Below are 19,165 nucleotides of genomic sequence, written 5' to 3'. Positions count from 1 at the left end.
CTGATAACTAGCATACTGTACAATGCTATGAGTGTACATGTATAAATAGTAACTAGCATTCCGTGGAAGTTCATCTGATTGATGTACACACAGCTGCGGGGGTTCAAGGGCACTTACTGCAGCTGCTCTTAGATTTTGTTTCCACTCCTTGAGTAGCTTTTGCCTCTCTTTATCACTTCCGCATGCGTCATAATTGAACAGCATTTTAGCAGTATCGTCATCAAACTCGATGTCTTTCAGTTCATCGACTTCCGATACCGGGATTCGTTTCTCGAACATGCTAATCGCATGAGTTCGGTAGAACTCAACATCTGGACTGTCAGACGAGAGAAACAGGGCCATTTTGAAGCGCTTTGGGAGCCATAGTTGCGGGTGCAGTTGAGCATACACTATGTCTAAAACCTCATTTGAATACCTTTCTTTCCAGTCAACCAGCCAGAGGCCTAGCCCAGAAGTTAAGTATTTTAAAGTTGAACAAGAGCTATCTTTCATGCGCTAGCCTTGCAAATTGCAGCATACAAGCGATTTGAACCCGCAATCATATGATTGCTGGGGACCAGGGCGACCACTTTTTTGAGAGAAAAAAAATAGTGACTATGACAATTTTCGAATTTTTTGTCGACCTTTTTTTAAGGTCGACCAAATTAATTTTTCAAGCTCTGCCAAAGCACTAAAAAGTCCCTGTTTTGGCCAAAATTTCTGCGCCGCAGGCATAATTTTGAAGAAACAGGCTGAAAAAGTCGCTTTTAGAAAAACTTTAGGGTCCGTCACCAAAAACCGTTGTAAATAGTGACTTTTAGTGACCATTGAAAAAATAGTGACAAATTAGTGACTGGTCACTAAAATAGTGACCAAGTGGTCACCCTGCTGGGGACAACCACTACCGGATGCGCCACAACATTTAACATAATAGTTGATTAATCAACAAACGAGGCCACATTTAGATTAATGCTGAAGGCTTATTATGCCACCCTTATCATTTTTCTGGTTAAACCGTTTACTGCATATTTTGTGAAACATGTAAGCTGTAGAGGTTGGCTGGAGGATATGAAAACTAGCCTAAAGTAGGATTTTTACCGCTTGTTTGGGCCTGTTTGTCGTGTTCTTCCCTTACAACTGAGTGATGAGGAAAGAGGGTACGCAGGTAGTTCTCCAGCTCAAAAGAGGACAAATTCTCTCCACTGTATATAAAAGTCTTGCCCTCGAACACCTACAATAACAATACAAAAACTAACTAAAAATTTACAATGCTTCAAATATTTCAAAAGGCCCATGGCACAATATTTTGTAATTTTTTTCTTTTAATTTCAACATTCTTGAATGTATAATTTACAGAAAAGCGAAGCGAAGCGAAAGGAGATTGACGTTAGAAATCTTCCAAACAAAAGTCCCCAATCTTCCAAAAGAAATTGATTCAATTCAAAAATAATTCGAGAAAAGTACACTCAGGAAATCAAGAACGCTGAAATTAAACGCAAAAAAAAAGAAAATTTCTAATGCATGATTGAAATCAAAGAGCAGAGTTTTTTTAACGAAAGCTTCATGGTAGAATTCAAGCCCTCAAAAATATAGTAATATTGAAGTTAGGATCTTACTCTAAAAGTTTCGTGTTTTCAAATACCATTTTGTTCAAACTTTCTAAGTAAAACGTAATAGTTTCCAATCTTGAAACTTTTGGCACGAAAACGACAATTTAATTGCTGATTCCTAGCTTTTGTCATATATTTCTAGGTCTTTAACCAGACAGAGTTTGTTTTCGTTGGCTGCTGGCTTTCTATCTTGGTTACGTCCATCTTTTAAGATGTTCCATAGATCAAAATACAATTTTGATATAACGGCGCAATTTAGGTTTCGTATATCATAAGCAGGGTAGAGCTATTGAATTAATATCTGTGTTGATATCATCGAAAAAGATTTAGCTGTCTTTTTCAAAGTTTTATCAAGTTGTTTTACATTAAGACCTACATCCTTAAATGATCTATTGCTACTTATTTCATTGCTGACTTTTTAAAAAAAATTTCTTAGGTAGCTGTTTGATCCTAGTTCATGGTGAACCAAGAAAAACTCGTACTCATCCTCTTTAATTCTAGTTTTTTCCATTGATGTATAATGCACAAACATTGCCTTGATAGAAATTTGGCAAAACATCAGTATCAAGTAAAAACAACAGCAGTCCCAAGAATCAACCTTGTGATTTTTTTAAATTTATATTTTTGGTTTCTGAAAATGAATATAGACCATCAATTTACTAATTGCGATGTCAAAGTTTGAACTTGAAAGATTACCAACTTTACCGCGGATACTGTACAATTTGAGCGTGTTTCCATCTGAATGATGATTGAATGAAAAACTATAAGTGAGCAATCAAACTATCGTTCGCGCGCCAAAAATTTCAAGATTTGAAACAATTTCGTTTAAACAAATTGACACTTGAAGAGACGAAACTTCTAGAGAGAAATCCTAAATTTAATACTTCTGTGTTGTTTTGAGGGCTTGAATTCCACCATGAAGCTTCCGTCAAACTTTATTTGCAAGATTTCTAACGGTATAGCTCCACAAAGCCTATTCAGATTTATAAAAACTGCTTTTCAATTAAGCGCAATGATATTACGTTTTATTGTAATTAAACACAGTTTTAATGCCAATGGCTTCAAGATTAAGAAAACTAAGAGATTTATAGAGGGAAAAAATGTTGATGCATACTCATTGATTAGTCCTATTTTTTTATGATATTTTGCATATTCAAAACCAAATGCAACTGTTTAAAATAAAGATAAGGAAACGCGTTGAATTATGACTGAGAGATAGTATCGAAAATGAAAATTGAAAATAAGTGTATTGAAATTGTAACCAATGAAAGAGACTTATTGAAACTAAAGTTACGTTTATAATGGAAAAAATTTAACTTTTTCAAATTTTTTGCTCAACAGTTTTTAAAAACATTTTTTAAAAGCTTTATCAACAAAAAAGCGCCAAATTTACTTTCAAAGCTAAATTTTTTCAAAGCAAAATCATACTTTCTCAGCCTTTAAGTCCAAATAAATGTTGAATTTACATATAATGAACGCTACTCGGTCCAGTTAATCGCCCGAAATTGATATCACAAAATGTGAACAAAAATGTCTTTTTCTCGACACTAAATAATTTTTTATGTCGTTCGAATTACGACTAAAGAGCCTCATTTGGATATATCACTCGACTCAATCAGATGAATATTTGTGGTACCTGTTTTTCGTGGAAAAAAACTACAATTCATCCGAATGCAAATTTTTTTCCCTTTTTCAATGGTCGAAATAAAAAACTAAGTTTAACACACAAGAAACAAGCTTCGAATGCTTCATTTAGCCATTTAGCGCTCACTTGACAATAAACATTTTTCCAAAAAACTATTCTGCTAAATAGAAAAAAATTCATTTTTTATTGGCTTTTCTTTTTTATGACAACTATTATGGATTACAACTAATTCACTAACGTTCTATGCGTTTTTATAGTTCTCTTATTATACCACGCACAAAAAACGACACTAATTTGAACAAAGAAAAGGAAAGCATTTTTGGCAGTTTTTCATGAATGTGGTAGGAACGTTCTGTGCTACTTGCTCAGCAACCGGCTATCTTTGTTTCTTGGGGTCGTTTTATGCATGTAGTGGATAGGAAAATGTCAATCCTTTCTTATGTTAAACATGTCATGCTGTTGCTTAATATAAACTAATAGTACAGGCACAAACAAGCCGAATTTGATGTACAAAGTTTCGTCTTATTTTGAAAAAGTAGACTGATCTAGTAACGCAAGCCCCGGTTGTAATTGACTTAAGCAATGAAAAAATTATTTATAACTCTTATTTATTAACTAATTTATTAAAACCATGATCGCCTCTTCACGCAAAATTTACTGAGCCATTTCTAGAGTTGTTGCTGGCAAACGTATTTTACCTTTGGGATTTGGACGCGTTTATCTGCGCCTGGTCCGCTGTTCAATCCAGGAAAAGCGCTGGACTCTACTCGTGGGAATTTGACCATATAGAACTGTAGCTGGAATCCACGAGTGTGTATTGTCCGAACTGAAGACACCTGTTGTTGCTGTTGCTGTTGCATTTTATCTGCCGATTCCGAGATCGATGCAAGAATACCTTAAAACATTTTCAAAAAATAAATGAAATTAAACCAAAAAATAAACGAGATGAAATGAGATAATAAATGAGCTGAAATAAAACCGTCCAGTAAAAGTCAGACAATAAAAATTAACTAATTTGACAGACAAATATTTCGTTAACAAAATTGAACTTCATTTTTTTGAACTTAAGTTAACCTTATTAAAGAAAGGAGTTAGTCTTTTTACTTCAGATTTATCTCGATATTACTTTATATGACTCTGCCAATAAGATTACGTACGGCTAGCCAAACAACTTCCACTACCCTTGAAGTTATTAAGGTGACTGTTAACAACCCAGAAAGTCTGCGCTAAGTTCTCTCGAGATTTTAGAAAAGCTAATAGCAAATTTTGATATCAATAATTAAACATTGCGCATATGACTCTTTTTTTTTATTAAACGGAGGCCAAAGGTATAAACTAAAGGCTTTCCCATTATAGGGGTCTAAAATTTGCTGGAGGGTTATAATGAAAAACAGCCGAGAAATCTTCAAAAAATTATCTTGTACCGATACCATTTTTGTCTGTCTCGCGGTCAATGGTGTCTGCAATCAAAAAGCACGAGAGAAATAAATACTTTTTTGTAATTATGTTTTTCAAAAAGCTTAATGGAGAAGATTCCTTGCAAGTATAAAATAACCTCTGCCTGTCTTCCTCTTGCTGTCTGTGATATCGAACCCTCCGGTCTCTGGCGGAAGAATTTGATCCACTTTCTCCCGAAGAGACACTCCTTTGATCTTGCACGCAAGCTGGGCTCTATGCACCTACAGAGCAAATGCTACAGTAATTTTTTTCTTGCACATAGCAAAGTTTCTGCGCATTTAGCTAATGCCATCACACAATACCATCACATCAAAGGCTCCTAAAGATATCAACCTTCCGAGAAAAATCTTGAAATATGAAAAACTCAAAAAGCCGCCAAACCGTCACATTTGAATCGGGAAAAGTGAATGAAAAACAATGAAAATGGACTTGAAATCGGTCGAAGTAAGGGACCGAAAAGACCCAAAAAATTGAAAATGAGAGGAGTCAGGCAATCGTTTTTTTTGCATACAAATTACTCGCTGTAAAAACGAATTCAAGGATCCTATCAAATTTTTAGAGCCGTGGACTACGATAAAACAGTCCGGCACAACCTGTGGTGACAGTAAAAAAAGAAATGACAAAAAAAATGGAAAACCAGCGTTTGAGATTACCAGTGCCAATTAAGATTAACGTTTCTAAGCCAGACATTATGTTTAAAAGATTTTAAAAATGCTGCAAAACGCGTTATTGAAAAGGTTTTGAGAAAATTGTAAAACGGAAAACAAAAATATAATCTGGTTATTTTAATGAGATCTTGAAAGTTTAGCGAGTTCCTCTAGTTCAACGAGAGACATAGTAAAATTCTATTAAAATCCCAACCAAAAACACAGTAGAAAAAAAACAAAAAGAGTTTTTAAGCCGATTGAGAAATTTTGAAACGAAAGATCAAAGAGGAAAAATCCCAATTTTCATAAATTTTGCTGAACACAGTCGAAGCATAAACAAATCATTCTTCGCACCACTTAAGAGTTATTGCAGACATAATATCGTAAGCTGGCCGACAGAAAAGGAGAAGAAACATTGGAACATTACGTGTCAACATTAAATATTGTCAGCGTTGAACTAGCATTAAGATTAAATTTAAGAAGCAAAAACTAAGAAAATAGTGCTTCAGCAAATGCCCGTTGAGCCGGAAAAATGTTGCTAAAATATTTTTTTCAGCTTAAAAACATTTTGTTTCAACTCCCCCACAAAAAAATCATACAAAAGCTTTTCCACAATTCAAACAACCCAATTTGATGCTACTAAGCTAACAAAAATTAAACGGAAAACTTTTAAGCTGAACAAACTATTGAAGCGAAAAACTGATATTATGCAAATCAGATTTGGTAAATTTATAACGAAATTAAAACGTGTATGTCCGCCAGGCCTGTTGGGATTTCGATTACAGGAAAAGTGCCCAGTACCCAGCTGAAAAACCCTTGCTAATCGCGCGGTATTCAGCAATTAAAACTATGGTTCGCAAACACAGGCAAAAAGGGACCAAAAAACAACCCCCCATCTGTCTTAAGGGTGATTAAATTGAATTCGCTAACAACTTTTCTGACTTTTTTAGCCAATCAGAAACCAGTTGTTTTGCACAAAACTAAACTCGAAACTAATTAAAAATTGTAGTTTAGCAAAAATTCAATTAACCGAACATAGATATTTACCTCTTGGCTGAATGAGTGGCTTCATTTGGTTTCCTTATAAATTACAGTTTTAATAATAACGTTTTTATCAGCAAATTTTGACAAAGTTAAAACTAAATAGTATATTTTTTTCAACCGATTTCGATTATAACATGGGCCAAAAGGGGTCTATTTCGAATTAAAACGCGGATTTAAGTAACTCGCCAAGCCCATATCGAAGATTCGATAACAAAGAAAAAGTGCACAGATACCTTTAAGACTTAGGTTGGAAAAAATGGACTTATCTTATATACAAAGGCGAAGCTGCGCTTCGCAACACTAGCGATAAAACGACAACAGCTCTATAAAGTGAAATAGGTAAAAAGGTAAAAATAAGCCTTGAAAATTAAAACGTTTGCTATGGCGGATTCGATCCTATGACCAGGAGATTAAGAGTCCCCGGTCCTCGCATCTGGGCACTTGACAATTCACTAACACTAGCCACAAATAAAGTAGCTACATATACAAATAATTTGCCAATGCGGTACAGCAAATTTGCACCAAAATCAAAAATACACAACTTTGCATGTAAAAAAATGGAATATAACAAACCAAAGGCATCCACAGTACCTTTGAATGTAATAAATTGGAAAGCATGAAGCCAAACTATGTAAAAACAATGCATTTCAAAAAACTGCAAGATGTTTTGAGTTGGAAAATTTCTGAAATCGAGTTTCTATTACTGTACTGTTGTTTGAATCAAAAACTTTTTTCGGTTCATTTGATGAAATAAAAATGCATCAACTGTGTTAACTTATCACTAATGGTTGCCAATGTACATGCTATCAAAAAGTCGGAAGGGTGACCCAAAAGTGGCACCAATAATTGCGAATTAGGATGGAATAAAAGAATAGTCATAATATTACTTTACGCTCCGCTAAAGCTAGCAAAAGTAACAAGACTGCTCGTATCAGGGCGAAGTCCTGAAAGTTCCGACTGCCTTTTAAGGTTTATGGAGCAGTAATAAACCAAAACAAAATTAAATGTAATAAAATAAAATGTTTTTTTTTTTGAAATTTGAATTGTTTTATGAAAATCATTCCCCATCCCATACGCCATATGAAGTATAAAAAGGATAAATTTCGCTCCTTGTAACAAATCAATTACGGCAAATAAGCTTCCTTCAACCAATTTGGAACGATTTCTAAGACGGATTAAATCTGCGCTTACACGTTAATAGCGCGAAATATATCGCGCGTTAATTGTCCAAAATGGCACTCTTTAAACTCCCACAACTTACGAAACATAATCACAGGCGAAATATCTTTTCAAATTTAAGCTCAAGGCAACAATACCTTTCGAAAGATATTTAAAAATTCCGTCAAAAATGGCTAGTTAAAAAGTCGAAATTTGTCTGAAGAAAAAAACCCACCTCGAGCACAAATATTCCGTTACTTTCATAAAGAAAGTCGGAACAAAACACATGTAACTCTGCTTGCGTTTAATAATCCTTACATTATTGATGGCGATTCCCTCGTAATCCAGCTTCCTGTAGTAGAAGTTACTCAGCTGGTCCCTCGCGTAGTCCGCCGCCTCGTAAAGCTAAACACATCCACTACCTCTTTTGTTTTCAATGAAGTTACAAATTGACAACTCAGAATTGAGATTTGTATTTAACTTTTCAATCCCTCAAGTAAATGATCTATTTGACGAAGAACAAAATGAAAAATTCATGGGAAAAATGTTCGAAGAGGTCAAAAAATAGTTCGAAGTCTTAATGAGTTGAAGAGGGGGAGGGGTCTGTTCAGTTGAAACAGTTACCTTCTGCTGTTCATACAGAGTAGCTGCCTTGTTGAGTATGTGTATGGACATCTCCAAGGTCGTGAATCCCTCCCGGTAGAACTCGGAGGGCACTTCGTCCGCCAGATGGGCCACACTGTTCGGCCGAGTACGCTTGTTCTGCACAGAAAAAAAATTACAGGGTAAGTGCCATTTATAGAAGTAGTCAGTCTCAAGCATGATCCTGAAAACTATACTGGAAAATTAAAAGAAGAAAGGTGAAGATCATATTTTGAGTTTTACTAAGTCACTAGGGCCTGGTCAAAGGCTTGCAAAATGTCATTTAGATTTGCCTAACGCAACGCTGAAGAACAACAGCGCACAGTCAAAACCTTTCAAGAGAAACATCACTGAATTGTTGAAACTTTGGAACCAGAAACTAGGTGATGATGACGACGTCAATGTTAACACATGATAGGAGCTAGTTTGATCAAATTCGTAGCAACTAGTATCCAGGAACATTTCAGAAGTCCCACTATGATATTTAGGAGCAAGGTCATACATAAAAGCCACATATTTGGAAGACAAAGATCACGCCGGGAAACTTAAACTTTGAGTCGCTCGACGAGACTTGCCTTCTCGTCGAGTCGTTCGAGAAGCATGACAAACTCCATCAGTGTCTCGGCAGCCGAAGTGAGATTATGATGAGTCACATTGAGCGAGTAGATTCTCATGTGGTATCGAATGAAGAGAACATTCTCACTCAGGTCTCCCACGCCAGTCGCAGAGGATCCAGATGGCGTTATTGCTCCCGGGGCACCAGAAAAGGAAGAAGGTGAAATGCCTCCATCAACAGAGGCAGCTGTAGAGACCCTAAAAAAAACGACATATATTTGACACGTATATTCATGGCAGCCCTCCTCCCCCGCGGTTGACCCTGCAGTGTGTGGGACCGGGGGTTTGGTCAGAATAAACTTTTTTAAGACAAAACCATAAGAAAACTCGAAACAACTTTTTGTGTCAGAAAAAAATTAACAGCGGAGCAGAAAATCAAGTTATGATTTTACAAGGGTTAGAGAGTTTCAGACAACCCAAATTTCAGAATCGTTTTCTGGAAGAGCAAAAACTCTTGCCCAGACTAAAACTGATACGGAAGCCTATCGTACTTTACAAAGTAAGGCAGCTGCACTTGGACCACACAAGCAAAAATACGAGAAAAAGGAACTTTCTAATGCAAAATTAAGTCATGAGAGAAATTAAGCTTTAAAAGACTTCTCGTATCAGGGCGAAGCCTTGAATGTTCCGACTGCCTTGTACGGTTTATGGAGCAGTAATAACATAAAATAAATAAATTAAAATGAAATCAAAAAAAAATTCTAAAATTTGAGATTTTTTTTTGAAAATCATCCCCCACACAAAAGAATAGATTTCACTCCTTGTAACAAATCAATAATGGCCAATAAGCTTATTTCAACCAATTTGGAACTATTTCTAAGACGGATTAAATCTCAGCTTACGCGTTCATAGCGCGAAATATATCGCGCGTTAATTGTCCCAAATTGGCAAAAATGGCAATCTTTAAACCCCAATAACTTTCCAAGAAATGATCACAGTTAACATATCTTTTCAAATTTAAGCTCAGGACAACAATACTTTTTGAATGATATAAAAAAATTTCGTCAACAATGGAAGTCGACCCGGAGCAGAAATATTCCGTAACTTTCGTTACGAAAGTCGGAACAATAACTAACTGCAGAATTGAAAAAACCTCTAGAACCTACCTTAAAAGTATGTTAAAAGTTCCCTTAAAAGTATGTTAACATTAGCCACCAATACAGCAGCTACAAATGTTAATAAATCGTCAAAGCTGCGCAGCAAAAATGCAACTAAAATTCACAATAAACAAGACTGCTCGTATCAGGGCGAAGTCCTGAATGTTACCACTGCCTCTTGAGGTTTATGGAGCAGTAATAACATAAATTTCATAAACAAATTAAAAGTAAAAAAAATAAAATGAAATTTTTTTTCTAATATTTGAAATTTTTCTATGAAAATCATACCCCCACACGCCATATTAAGTACAAAAGAATAGATTTCGCTCCTTGTAACAAATCCATTATGGCACATAAGCTTCTTTCAACCAATTTGGAACTATTTCTAAGACGGACAAAATCTCAGCTTACGCGTTCATAGCGCGATATACATCGCGCGTTCATTGTCCCAAATTGGCCAAAATGGCAATCTTTAAACCCCAATAACTTTTCGAGAAATGATCAAGGGTAAAATATCTTTTCACATTTAAGCTCAGGACAATAATACTTTTTGAATGATAAATTTGTTTTTGTCAAAAATGGTCAGTTAACAAGTCGAAAATTGCTGAAGAAAAAAAACCCACCCGGAGCACAAATATTCCGTAACTTTCGTATCGAAAGTCGGAACAATAACTGACTGCAGAATTGAAAAAACCTCTAGAACCGACCTCTACAGTACGATTTCATCGCCACGTTCCCTTAAAAGTGTGCTAACACTAGTCACCAATAAAGCAGCTACAAATGTTAATAAATCGTCAAAGCTGCGCAGCAAAAATGCAACTAAAATTAACAATAAACAAGACTGCTCGTATCAGGGCGAAGCCCTGAATGTTCCGACTGTCTTTTAAGGTTCATGGAGCAGTAATAACATAAATATCATTAACAAATTAAAGGTAGCAAAAATAAAACGCATTTTATTTTTCTACAATTTGAAATTTTTTCTATGAAAATCATCACCCCACACGCCATATTAAGTACAAAAGATAAGATTTCGCTCCTTGTAACAAATCCATTATGGCACATAAGCTTCTTTCAACCAATTTGGAACGATTTATAAGACGGATTAAACCTCCGCTTACGCGTTAAGAGTGCGAAATATATCGCGCGTTAATTGTCCCAAATTGGCCAAAATGGCACTCTTTAAACCCACATAACTTTACAAAAAATGATCACAGGTGAAATATCTTTTCAAATTTATGCTCAGGACAACAATACTTTTCGAATGATTTTTAAAAAAATCCCGTCAAAGATGGCTACTTAAAAAGTCGAAATTTGTCTGAAGAAAAAAAAAAACCCACCCCGAGCACAAATATTCCGCAAATTTCGTATCGAAAGTCGGAACAATAAAACTTGTTCTAAGTGCGGCATTGAACCTCTGACCATTCCAGTAGAGTAAGAGTTTCACGTCCTTCCATTTTTGTCACGGTCGCATGACATTCAGCAAACACTAGCCACCAAAAAAGAAGAGAACAGATAATGTGAACTTACTAATGCTACAGATCTTGAATATATAAAAAGTGCCACCAAATGAGAACATTTATTTGCGACTTTTGTTGGGAAAAAATAGATTCATACTAATAAACTACGCTTTCTAGTGTAAGAAGTGAAAACCAGTTATCTTCTGAAAATATGTGCTCAGTTGGTAATTCATTGAAATCCACAAATGACAAATGAACAAAGAATTTGGCAAAATCACTTGAAGGAATTTCGATAGTTACTTTCAGTAGTACACTCTTTGAGTTAAGCTTATCAATGGTGTGAGATTTATCATTGGATTCTAATGCCAACGATTAAGTTTTGATGTCAAAGTTCTGCAATTGCGTTTCATTACAGCTAGTTTTTATTACTATTAAATTCGGTTCCGACTTGTATCCGGTTTCCACTTCTATCTGACTTGTATCCGGATTCCACTACAATTTAGTGCTTCTAAAATATGCCCAGTTTGGCCTCTTAATAAACGGCAACAGCTCGGTGAACCAGTCAAAATTTCGAATTTGAACCGATTCTTGATGCTGCCGAAGACCAGCGGTTTTTGGAGTTTTTAAGAGGTAAATGGAGTTGCTGAGTTCAAATCTATACACCAATAGTTCAGTAGATGTAATAACAAGACCAGCTATTTCCACATATTTGCTGAAATATTTACTGCTTCATTTTCAAATGGCAACTTTTCATCAGCCATTATCTCCCAGTTGTCTTTTTTGACAATCACTCTCTTTAAGTCATTTAAATTCAAGGCAGCACTTTGAAATGGATATGGCTTCGTTAGTACCCCTTTAATCAGTTAATCAGGGGCGGATTTTGAAAGAGATAGTGTTAATTAAATTTGATTACGCTATATCTAAGTTTCTTTAGATAAAAAGGCCTCTTGTTTGATCTTTATTTCTTTTGTTTTTTTTATTTGATATGATGCCATTTATTTATACTTTTTACGGTGCGAGCCTTCAACTAGCCTCTCGTTAGCTTTCTGGTTGCCCTTTCATGAGCTAAACTTCAAATTGTAAATCTTGTTATTCAATGTGAGATTACTCATGATGAACAAATAAATAAATAAATATCAGACTTATGTTAATTAGATAAGAATTATAAAACAATTACATAAAAACAAGGGTAATCTGTTGTTATGTTGCATGATAATACTATTTTTCTGCTTGTTGGAATGGTAATCTTATTTTCGGTTTGTTGGCCCTTCGGCTTGCTGGCCTACCACGGTTTGATATAGATTATGTAATCAAATACTATTCGCACTCTTGACAAATTAATTCGTCTTTTTCGTTAATCAGTCCCATAAACCAGCCAGCAGATGCCTTCGGACAATGCACAAGTACTAAAGAACTCGCATGAGTGTTGTATTATACATCTAATCTTACTTGTACAATCTGTCTCCTGCGTAAAACTTCAGCAGGTCACTAGTGTACAGAATAAGCAGGTCTGGGTCGAGTCCGGAGGCGACGGAGGAGCGGACACTGAGCAGGTCTTTCATCTGCACTGAAGTCACACTCTCAATTCTTTTCACTTCACTCTGTCTGCGAGAGGCGTCCACAAGAGGACTCAAGTTCACTCGTTCTATCATTCTGAAAGAGAGAAACAATAAAAAAAAAAGGTGTTAATAAAGAGTTGACTTGGCTTTAAATTGGCTCTCCTGACAATAATCGATCGTTTGCCTCTTTTCCACTAACCCCCTTCCCCCACATTTGGATCTAAATTTTTAAAAACTACTCAAGGGGTTTCATAATAATGCGATAAAACTATGCATGGTGAACAAAATAACTTTTGTTAGCATACTTTTTAATCGTGAAAATTTTTACTCCACGATAATCATTTTTTTGAACCTCTAAATATAAAAATTAAAGTCCATTTTTGAAAATCACACACGTTTTTTCGCACCTTCTGCAGTTTTGTTATTGCAAAGCGTAATTCACCCATTCAGAAAACGAATTTGGAGTGAACTAAAAAGAAATCAAAAGTGAAACCACTAAAATAATTTAAAATTACTTTTTTTTTCTAAAATTATTATTTTTTTCTATATCGAGAATGGTTTAAAGGTGCGAATAAAGAGGCTTTACATTTAATAAATGTTTACCGATGGAAGGTCCATTGCATTGGATCGAAGAATTTAACTACTTTTCTTGTTCTCCGCTTAATGAGACACCTGAAAACGGGCTATGTTGGCTTAATGGTGTTCTCCCAAACGATTCTAATTTGTATTTATAAATTTTAAATTTTTATAAATAACTTTGTAACTAGATATCGTTTGGAAACAATTTATTATTATTATTAATAAAATCAAAATTTAGCTTGAAAAGATTTTAAGACTCTTTCTGGAAAAACATGCCAAAAAACAAGACCTAATTAAGTGACAAATCACTTCGTTCATTAAGACCTAATAAGCAAATCTATAAAATCTCAAAGTAATTGCAGCTGCAACACTTAATGAAGGGACATAACGTAACCACCATTTTCTTTTTTTACTCGAGCACAAAACAAATCTTTAATAAGTTTTAAAATTAAAAAAGAAATCTTTTTCTAGCTGACTGTTTATATGTGGCTGAACTGACCTGCTCCTGAATGTGTCGACGTACGCTTGGTCTCCCATCTTGTGTTTAAAACCAATAAATGTGTCCACCTCCTTCACTAGCTCAGAGAATGCCTAAAACACAATATTACAGTTAATGCCAAACTTTCCAGCAACTTAAATGGTCAAAATAAGTTTTTCTAGGTTACTTTCCTTCTTTATGTTCTCAAAAACAAAGTTTTTTTTGACTAAAATGAGAGAAAAATTGGCTTCAGAGCAGTTTCGGGTTAATTAATTTCAAATTTGGTGACCGAAAAAATTTCAGATTTGGTGACCGAAAAAATTTCAGATTTGGTGACACAATTTGGCATTAATTATAACTCATCACTAAAGTGCAGGAGCGCACTTTATTTTCAGTTAACAGCTCTGCATTTGCACCAATTATTTAAAATCATTTCCAATATTTCCAGAAAAGTAGTCTTTTTTTGAATGACGTTTTGTCAAAAAAGCCATAAAGTTTCAAAAAGGTAAATAAACTAATGGTTCAAAATTAAAAAATGTAGACTTATATACGGGCGGATCTAGGATTTTCCCGAGGGAGGGGGCAGATTTTCCAAAGAAAAATCTATTTTTCGAGCATTTTTTTTCGGCGCGCGCTGCCCGTTCAAAAATAAAATTAGCGTCCTTAGAAAAATTTTAGGGTACCTTACCAAAAATAGATATCTCAAAATAGTACAAAGGGGATATAGTACTTTGGGTTGGGTCGGTAGGGAGTCGAATCCCTGAGGGGGGGGGGGGCGTCTGCCCCCCTAAATCCGTTACTGTTTATATATATTTGTTGAATTATACTTAATCATTATCATTGTTTTATGAAGGAATAAATTCATCTTCTTCTTCTTCTCAATCTAGCAAAGCTGACTAGACATGCAAGTAAATGACTGAGGTCACCTGGTGAGGGTTGAGTTTGGTGAGAAGACAGTAGAGAGCAGCTAGTATCTCGCAGAAGGCAGACAGGGTGTATCCTTCGGGGGAGGAGAGAGACATGTGTAATATATCCCTCAGAGGGTAGGGTCTCTCGAAGAACTTGCCACTACCTAAACACAACCTCAGTATGTAACATCATCAGTATCCCCTTCTACGTCCGTTTTGACGCTAGAGACTTTGGGCGAATTGCAGTGATAGATTTCACAAACGGAAAACCCAATGTAAGCAAAAATTCTCTCTCTCTCTATCTCTCAAACCAAATCGATTTCTCCAATTCGATCAAAATTCGAAGCAGAGATCGATGTAGCTACATATAACAATAACATCAGTATCTAATTTTGAACCGTCCATTCGAATTCGACGATGAACAGATCGCTGTTGGAAATATCGTCATTGTCCTCATCCCCATAACTTCTCAATAATCAAAGAGTCAACAATTTTACTGAACTATCGAACAGGAAACACGGTTTTCAAACTCTTGATTCAAAATTGGTTGTCAAAACGGTCTCTAAGGAGTCCTCGTGCTTCATGCATTACAGACAGGATATCCAATCTTACTTCCTTATTTAATGAAACGGGAAACTTCATTATAATATAATTATGAAGAACTCTGAACTTCATTATAAAGAATGCACAACGTCACGAAAATCGCACAAAAATTGAACAAAATTACTCATTCGCAACTATAATATGAAAGAAAAAATCGGTTTTTCAAATTTCTAAACTCGATTTTAGTAACATTTTCAGGCACAGTCAGTCTTCAGATATCAAAGAACTTAACTAAAGAAACTTCATTCGATTATGCAAAACATATTTGAAGAAATTTGAAATTGCTGGGTATTTGGATAACTGAAAAAAACACGGCATTTTTTAAACATGAAAAAATTGATCAATTTTTGGAAGAAAAATTAACACGATTTTTGCAAGTGCATACTGACCTAGTCCGACACTTTCTCCGGAACTAGCAGATTTTCCGTGAACAGACAGAACTAGGGGCCAGATGATGGCATTGTGCAGCTCCTTGAGAAGATAAGCGATGCTGTGTCGAACGTCCAGGAAACACACACCTTGCTCACTCAGAGCCCTAAACACAGTAGCTGTATTAGGTTAAATAAGGTGGAAGCTTATGCTATATGTTTAGTATATGATAAGTAAGAACAAACTGGGAGAAATATTTGGTAAGTAACGAAAACTGGAAGTAAATAGAAAAAAAAAGAACTGACTCTGGGTCTGCCTGGTGTGTTTGACGTCGGATGCACAGTTTCAACATGTTCTGAGTCACCGGGCCCATCCTCTCCAGCTGCAACTGGTCGCTACACACCAACTCATGGCACACTTGCAGCAACAATTCAAACACCTATAAAATAAACAACAGTTCTCTCAACAATTGTCGTTGTTCCAGATGTACAAAGATCGAATCTAGGTCATGTCATGACATCTTATTTCATGGATAGTGCGCATAGTTGCTTTTTGAGATTTTCTCGATGTCCCAACGTTGAAAAATAGATGTAGTGATGTTTCAGCACCAGACTTAAATGTATGTAAGAAACGACCTGAAGAAAGAATTTCTATTAGAAGTATCCCTTCCTTTTGTAATATTCTTTTTATTAAATTCATTAGTTTTTTTTTCATACAAGCAACTTTGCACGAGACTATAATAATAACTTTAATCAAAATTGACGTAGAAAAATTGAACTATAAGGGGTGTTTAAAAATCAAGTTAATATTAGATTGAAGCCTTGAAAAGTTTGGGAAAATAATAAGGTTTAAAGTAACCCAGATATATGGGGAGCGAGAGTTGAAACAAGCTGTTGAGTGAAAAACACTGCTTGTATTAGGGCAAAAACCTGAATGTTCCGACTACCTTTTAATTGGTCTTGGATAGTTTTTGCTAATTTAAATATTGGTGAAACAATGAATTTTAGACTGATAATATCAAAATTTAAGTAGTGCAATTTGTGTATGGATTCAATAAAATCAATGAGCTGCCTCAATTGAATTCAGAATGATTTTGTAGTGCGGGATAATAAACACAAAGGCGAAGCTGTGCTTCGCAAACACTTGCAAGAACACGACCACAAAGCAGCTCTATCAAGTGAAATCAGGAAAAGTGGAAATAAGCCTCGAATTAGCGAAAGTTTGGCTACGTGACGGATTCGAATCTGCAAACTTGTGTCTCAAGCAAATTTGAGTCTCATGCACTAATCACGCAGCCACGAATGCTTAAAATCACCAAATAATAGCCACCAATAACGCAGCTAGATATGCTAATAAATTGCCATTTCTATGCAGCAAAAGTAGCATCAAAAACCAAAAGACACAATTTTGCATGTAATAAATTGGAAAGCATAAATTTCATTTAAAAAAATGAGATACATTGAGTTACAAAATTTCTGAAATCGAGCTTTTTATCATTGCACTGCTGTTCGAAACAAATCACTTTTTTCGGTTTATTTGATGAATTAAAAATGCATCAGCTGTGTTAACTTTTTACTAATCAAATGTCAAAGCACTTGATAATGTACTGCAACCACAGCCTACCGATTCAAAAGTGCCACCAAAAGTAGCACTTTTATTTGCGACTTAGGTTGGGAAAAAAAAGAAAGTTCGCACTAATATACTTTGCTTCGCTAGTGTAAACAAGCTGTTTTAGACATACTCATGGTAAGTTACTATTGTGTTGTGCATGTGATCACCCGAGGGACCAGAGTGCTGTAAAAATGGTCTGAATATAAACCACCCAGAGCATATACATATATCTCACTTTCTTCAAAATTCGGAACAACAAAACTGTTCATCAACATCACAAGGATGGCTTTAATAACAAAAATGGAACTTTTTGATAACATTGAAACAAAACTTCAGACCAACTAAGTTCAAATGGTCGCCGACATTTCTAGGCAAGCTTGGCCAGTGATGTCCATTTAAATATGTAAGAACAAAATGAATTATAGTATTTTGTTGAACATTCAAATTGTCAACAAACAAATTTTCCAAAGACCATTTGAACTAAGTTGGTCTAAAGTTTTGTTTCATTGTTATCATAAAGTTCTCTTTTTGTTATTATGGCATTCCTTGTTATGTTGATGAACAGTTTTATTGTTCCGAATTTCGAAGAAAGTGAAAAATATATATGCTCGGGGTGGTTTTTATTCAGACCACTTTTACAAAGCTCAGGTCCCTCGGGTGATCGATCTCTTGATCTGCAGGGTGCTGAGAGTGTACACCACAACAGGAACTTTCAGGTTTTATTGAACATTCAAATTGTCAGCAAAAAAATTTTCCAAGTTTCTTACAACAAACTTTTCCACCAGATGTTTTTTATTCAAAAATAAACTAAGCGTTTCCTATGAATGGTCAAAAGACGGACTGAAAAAATTCGTGAGCACCAAGAACCATATTTATAAAGCGAATGCGACAAAAACAACAAAAATGAACAAAGATAAGTCAAATAATTAAACTAGACCAAGCTCGGATCAAATTTATCAATCGACAGGATAGATATTTGAGAAGATAAGTTTAACCGAGAACCAATGAGCCGAAGAAAGCAAACTAGAATGACTTTTCGTCAATGAATGAAATTTAACCATATCTGTCTATTGATACAAAAACCTGAATTTAACCAAAAGGCTATAAAATGGAAAAAGTTATAGTCAACTTGTCAATTAAAAGTTAATACTCAAGGTTAAATAGAAAAATGAAACATAGCTAACAGACTGTTTTAAAAGCGTCAACGTACGCAAGTAAACAAAAACTAGAAACTAGAAGTTGATCACGTTTTTCGTGACCTTTACACGCTTGATGTTCGGTAAAAGAGTTTGCCTTCCTTTTAACAAAGAAAATGAGCTGAATTTAAAAAGAAATCAAAAGTCAAACCGCGAAAAAGTAAATTTGAGCCTGAACAAAAGATAAATCAGAAAATCAATTTTAATCCAAGACAAATCATAAAAATCCAAAAACTAATGAAAAAATCTTTTAAAAAAATTCAACCGAAAGCCTTGCAACGCTTCCATATTAAATTAACACACGCATTCGCATGAAAGATAGTAAACCATTGGGAAACTAAACCAACATCGCTGCAGTACACAAAAATGAGGAAGCCGGAAGGTCATCAACTACATTCGAAAAAAAAATTAACTACAAATTTTGATCGTTATTCAAGCAATAGTATCAAACATAGATACCAATTTTAAGAGGGAATAAGTTGTGTTTGGAAAAAGTTTGGAAATTAAGCC

At 35.1% G+C, this 19,165-nt stretch overlaps 2 protein-coding genes across 5 annotated transcripts in view; both read right to left on the bottom strand.

Annotated features, from left to right (window-relative positions):
• The window catches only part of LOC134839789 (uncharacterized), a gene marked incomplete in the record, with an annotated part of 166,686 nt that overhangs the window by 13,162 nt on the left and 134,359 nt on the right, over window positions 1–19,165 (bottom strand). The window contains 12 exon segments of the mRNA XM_063855411.1: window positions 118–395; window positions 1,078–1,210; window positions 3,933–4,129; window positions 4,790–4,913; window positions 7,860–7,946; window positions 8,166–8,303; window positions 8,759–8,996; window positions 12,802–13,005; window positions 13,990–14,081; window positions 14,895–15,040; window positions 15,869–16,014; window positions 16,154–16,287. Of these exon segments, the coding sequence (XP_063711481.1) occupies window positions 118–395; window positions 1,078–1,210; window positions 3,933–4,129; window positions 4,790–4,913; window positions 7,860–7,946; window positions 8,166–8,303; window positions 8,759–8,996; window positions 12,802–13,005; window positions 13,990–14,081; window positions 14,895–15,040; window positions 15,869–16,014; window positions 16,154–16,287 (1,917 nt within the window).
• The window catches only part of LOC134840753 (serine-rich adhesin for platelets-like), a 181,998-nt gene that overhangs the window by 87,709 nt on the left and 75,124 nt on the right, over window positions 1–19,165 (bottom strand). The window lies entirely within an intron of this gene.

The sequence above is a fragment of the Symsagittifera roscoffensis genome, chromosome 2, assembly GCF_963678635.1.
Source record: "Symsagittifera roscoffensis chromosome 2, txSymRosc1.1, whole genome shotgun sequence".
Taxonomy (NCBI): Eukaryota; Metazoa; Xenacoelomorpha; order Acoela; family Convolutidae; genus Symsagittifera; species Symsagittifera roscoffensis.
Note: the sequence above shows the minus strand (reverse complement) of the source record. Positions and strands in the feature narration are given on the sequence as shown.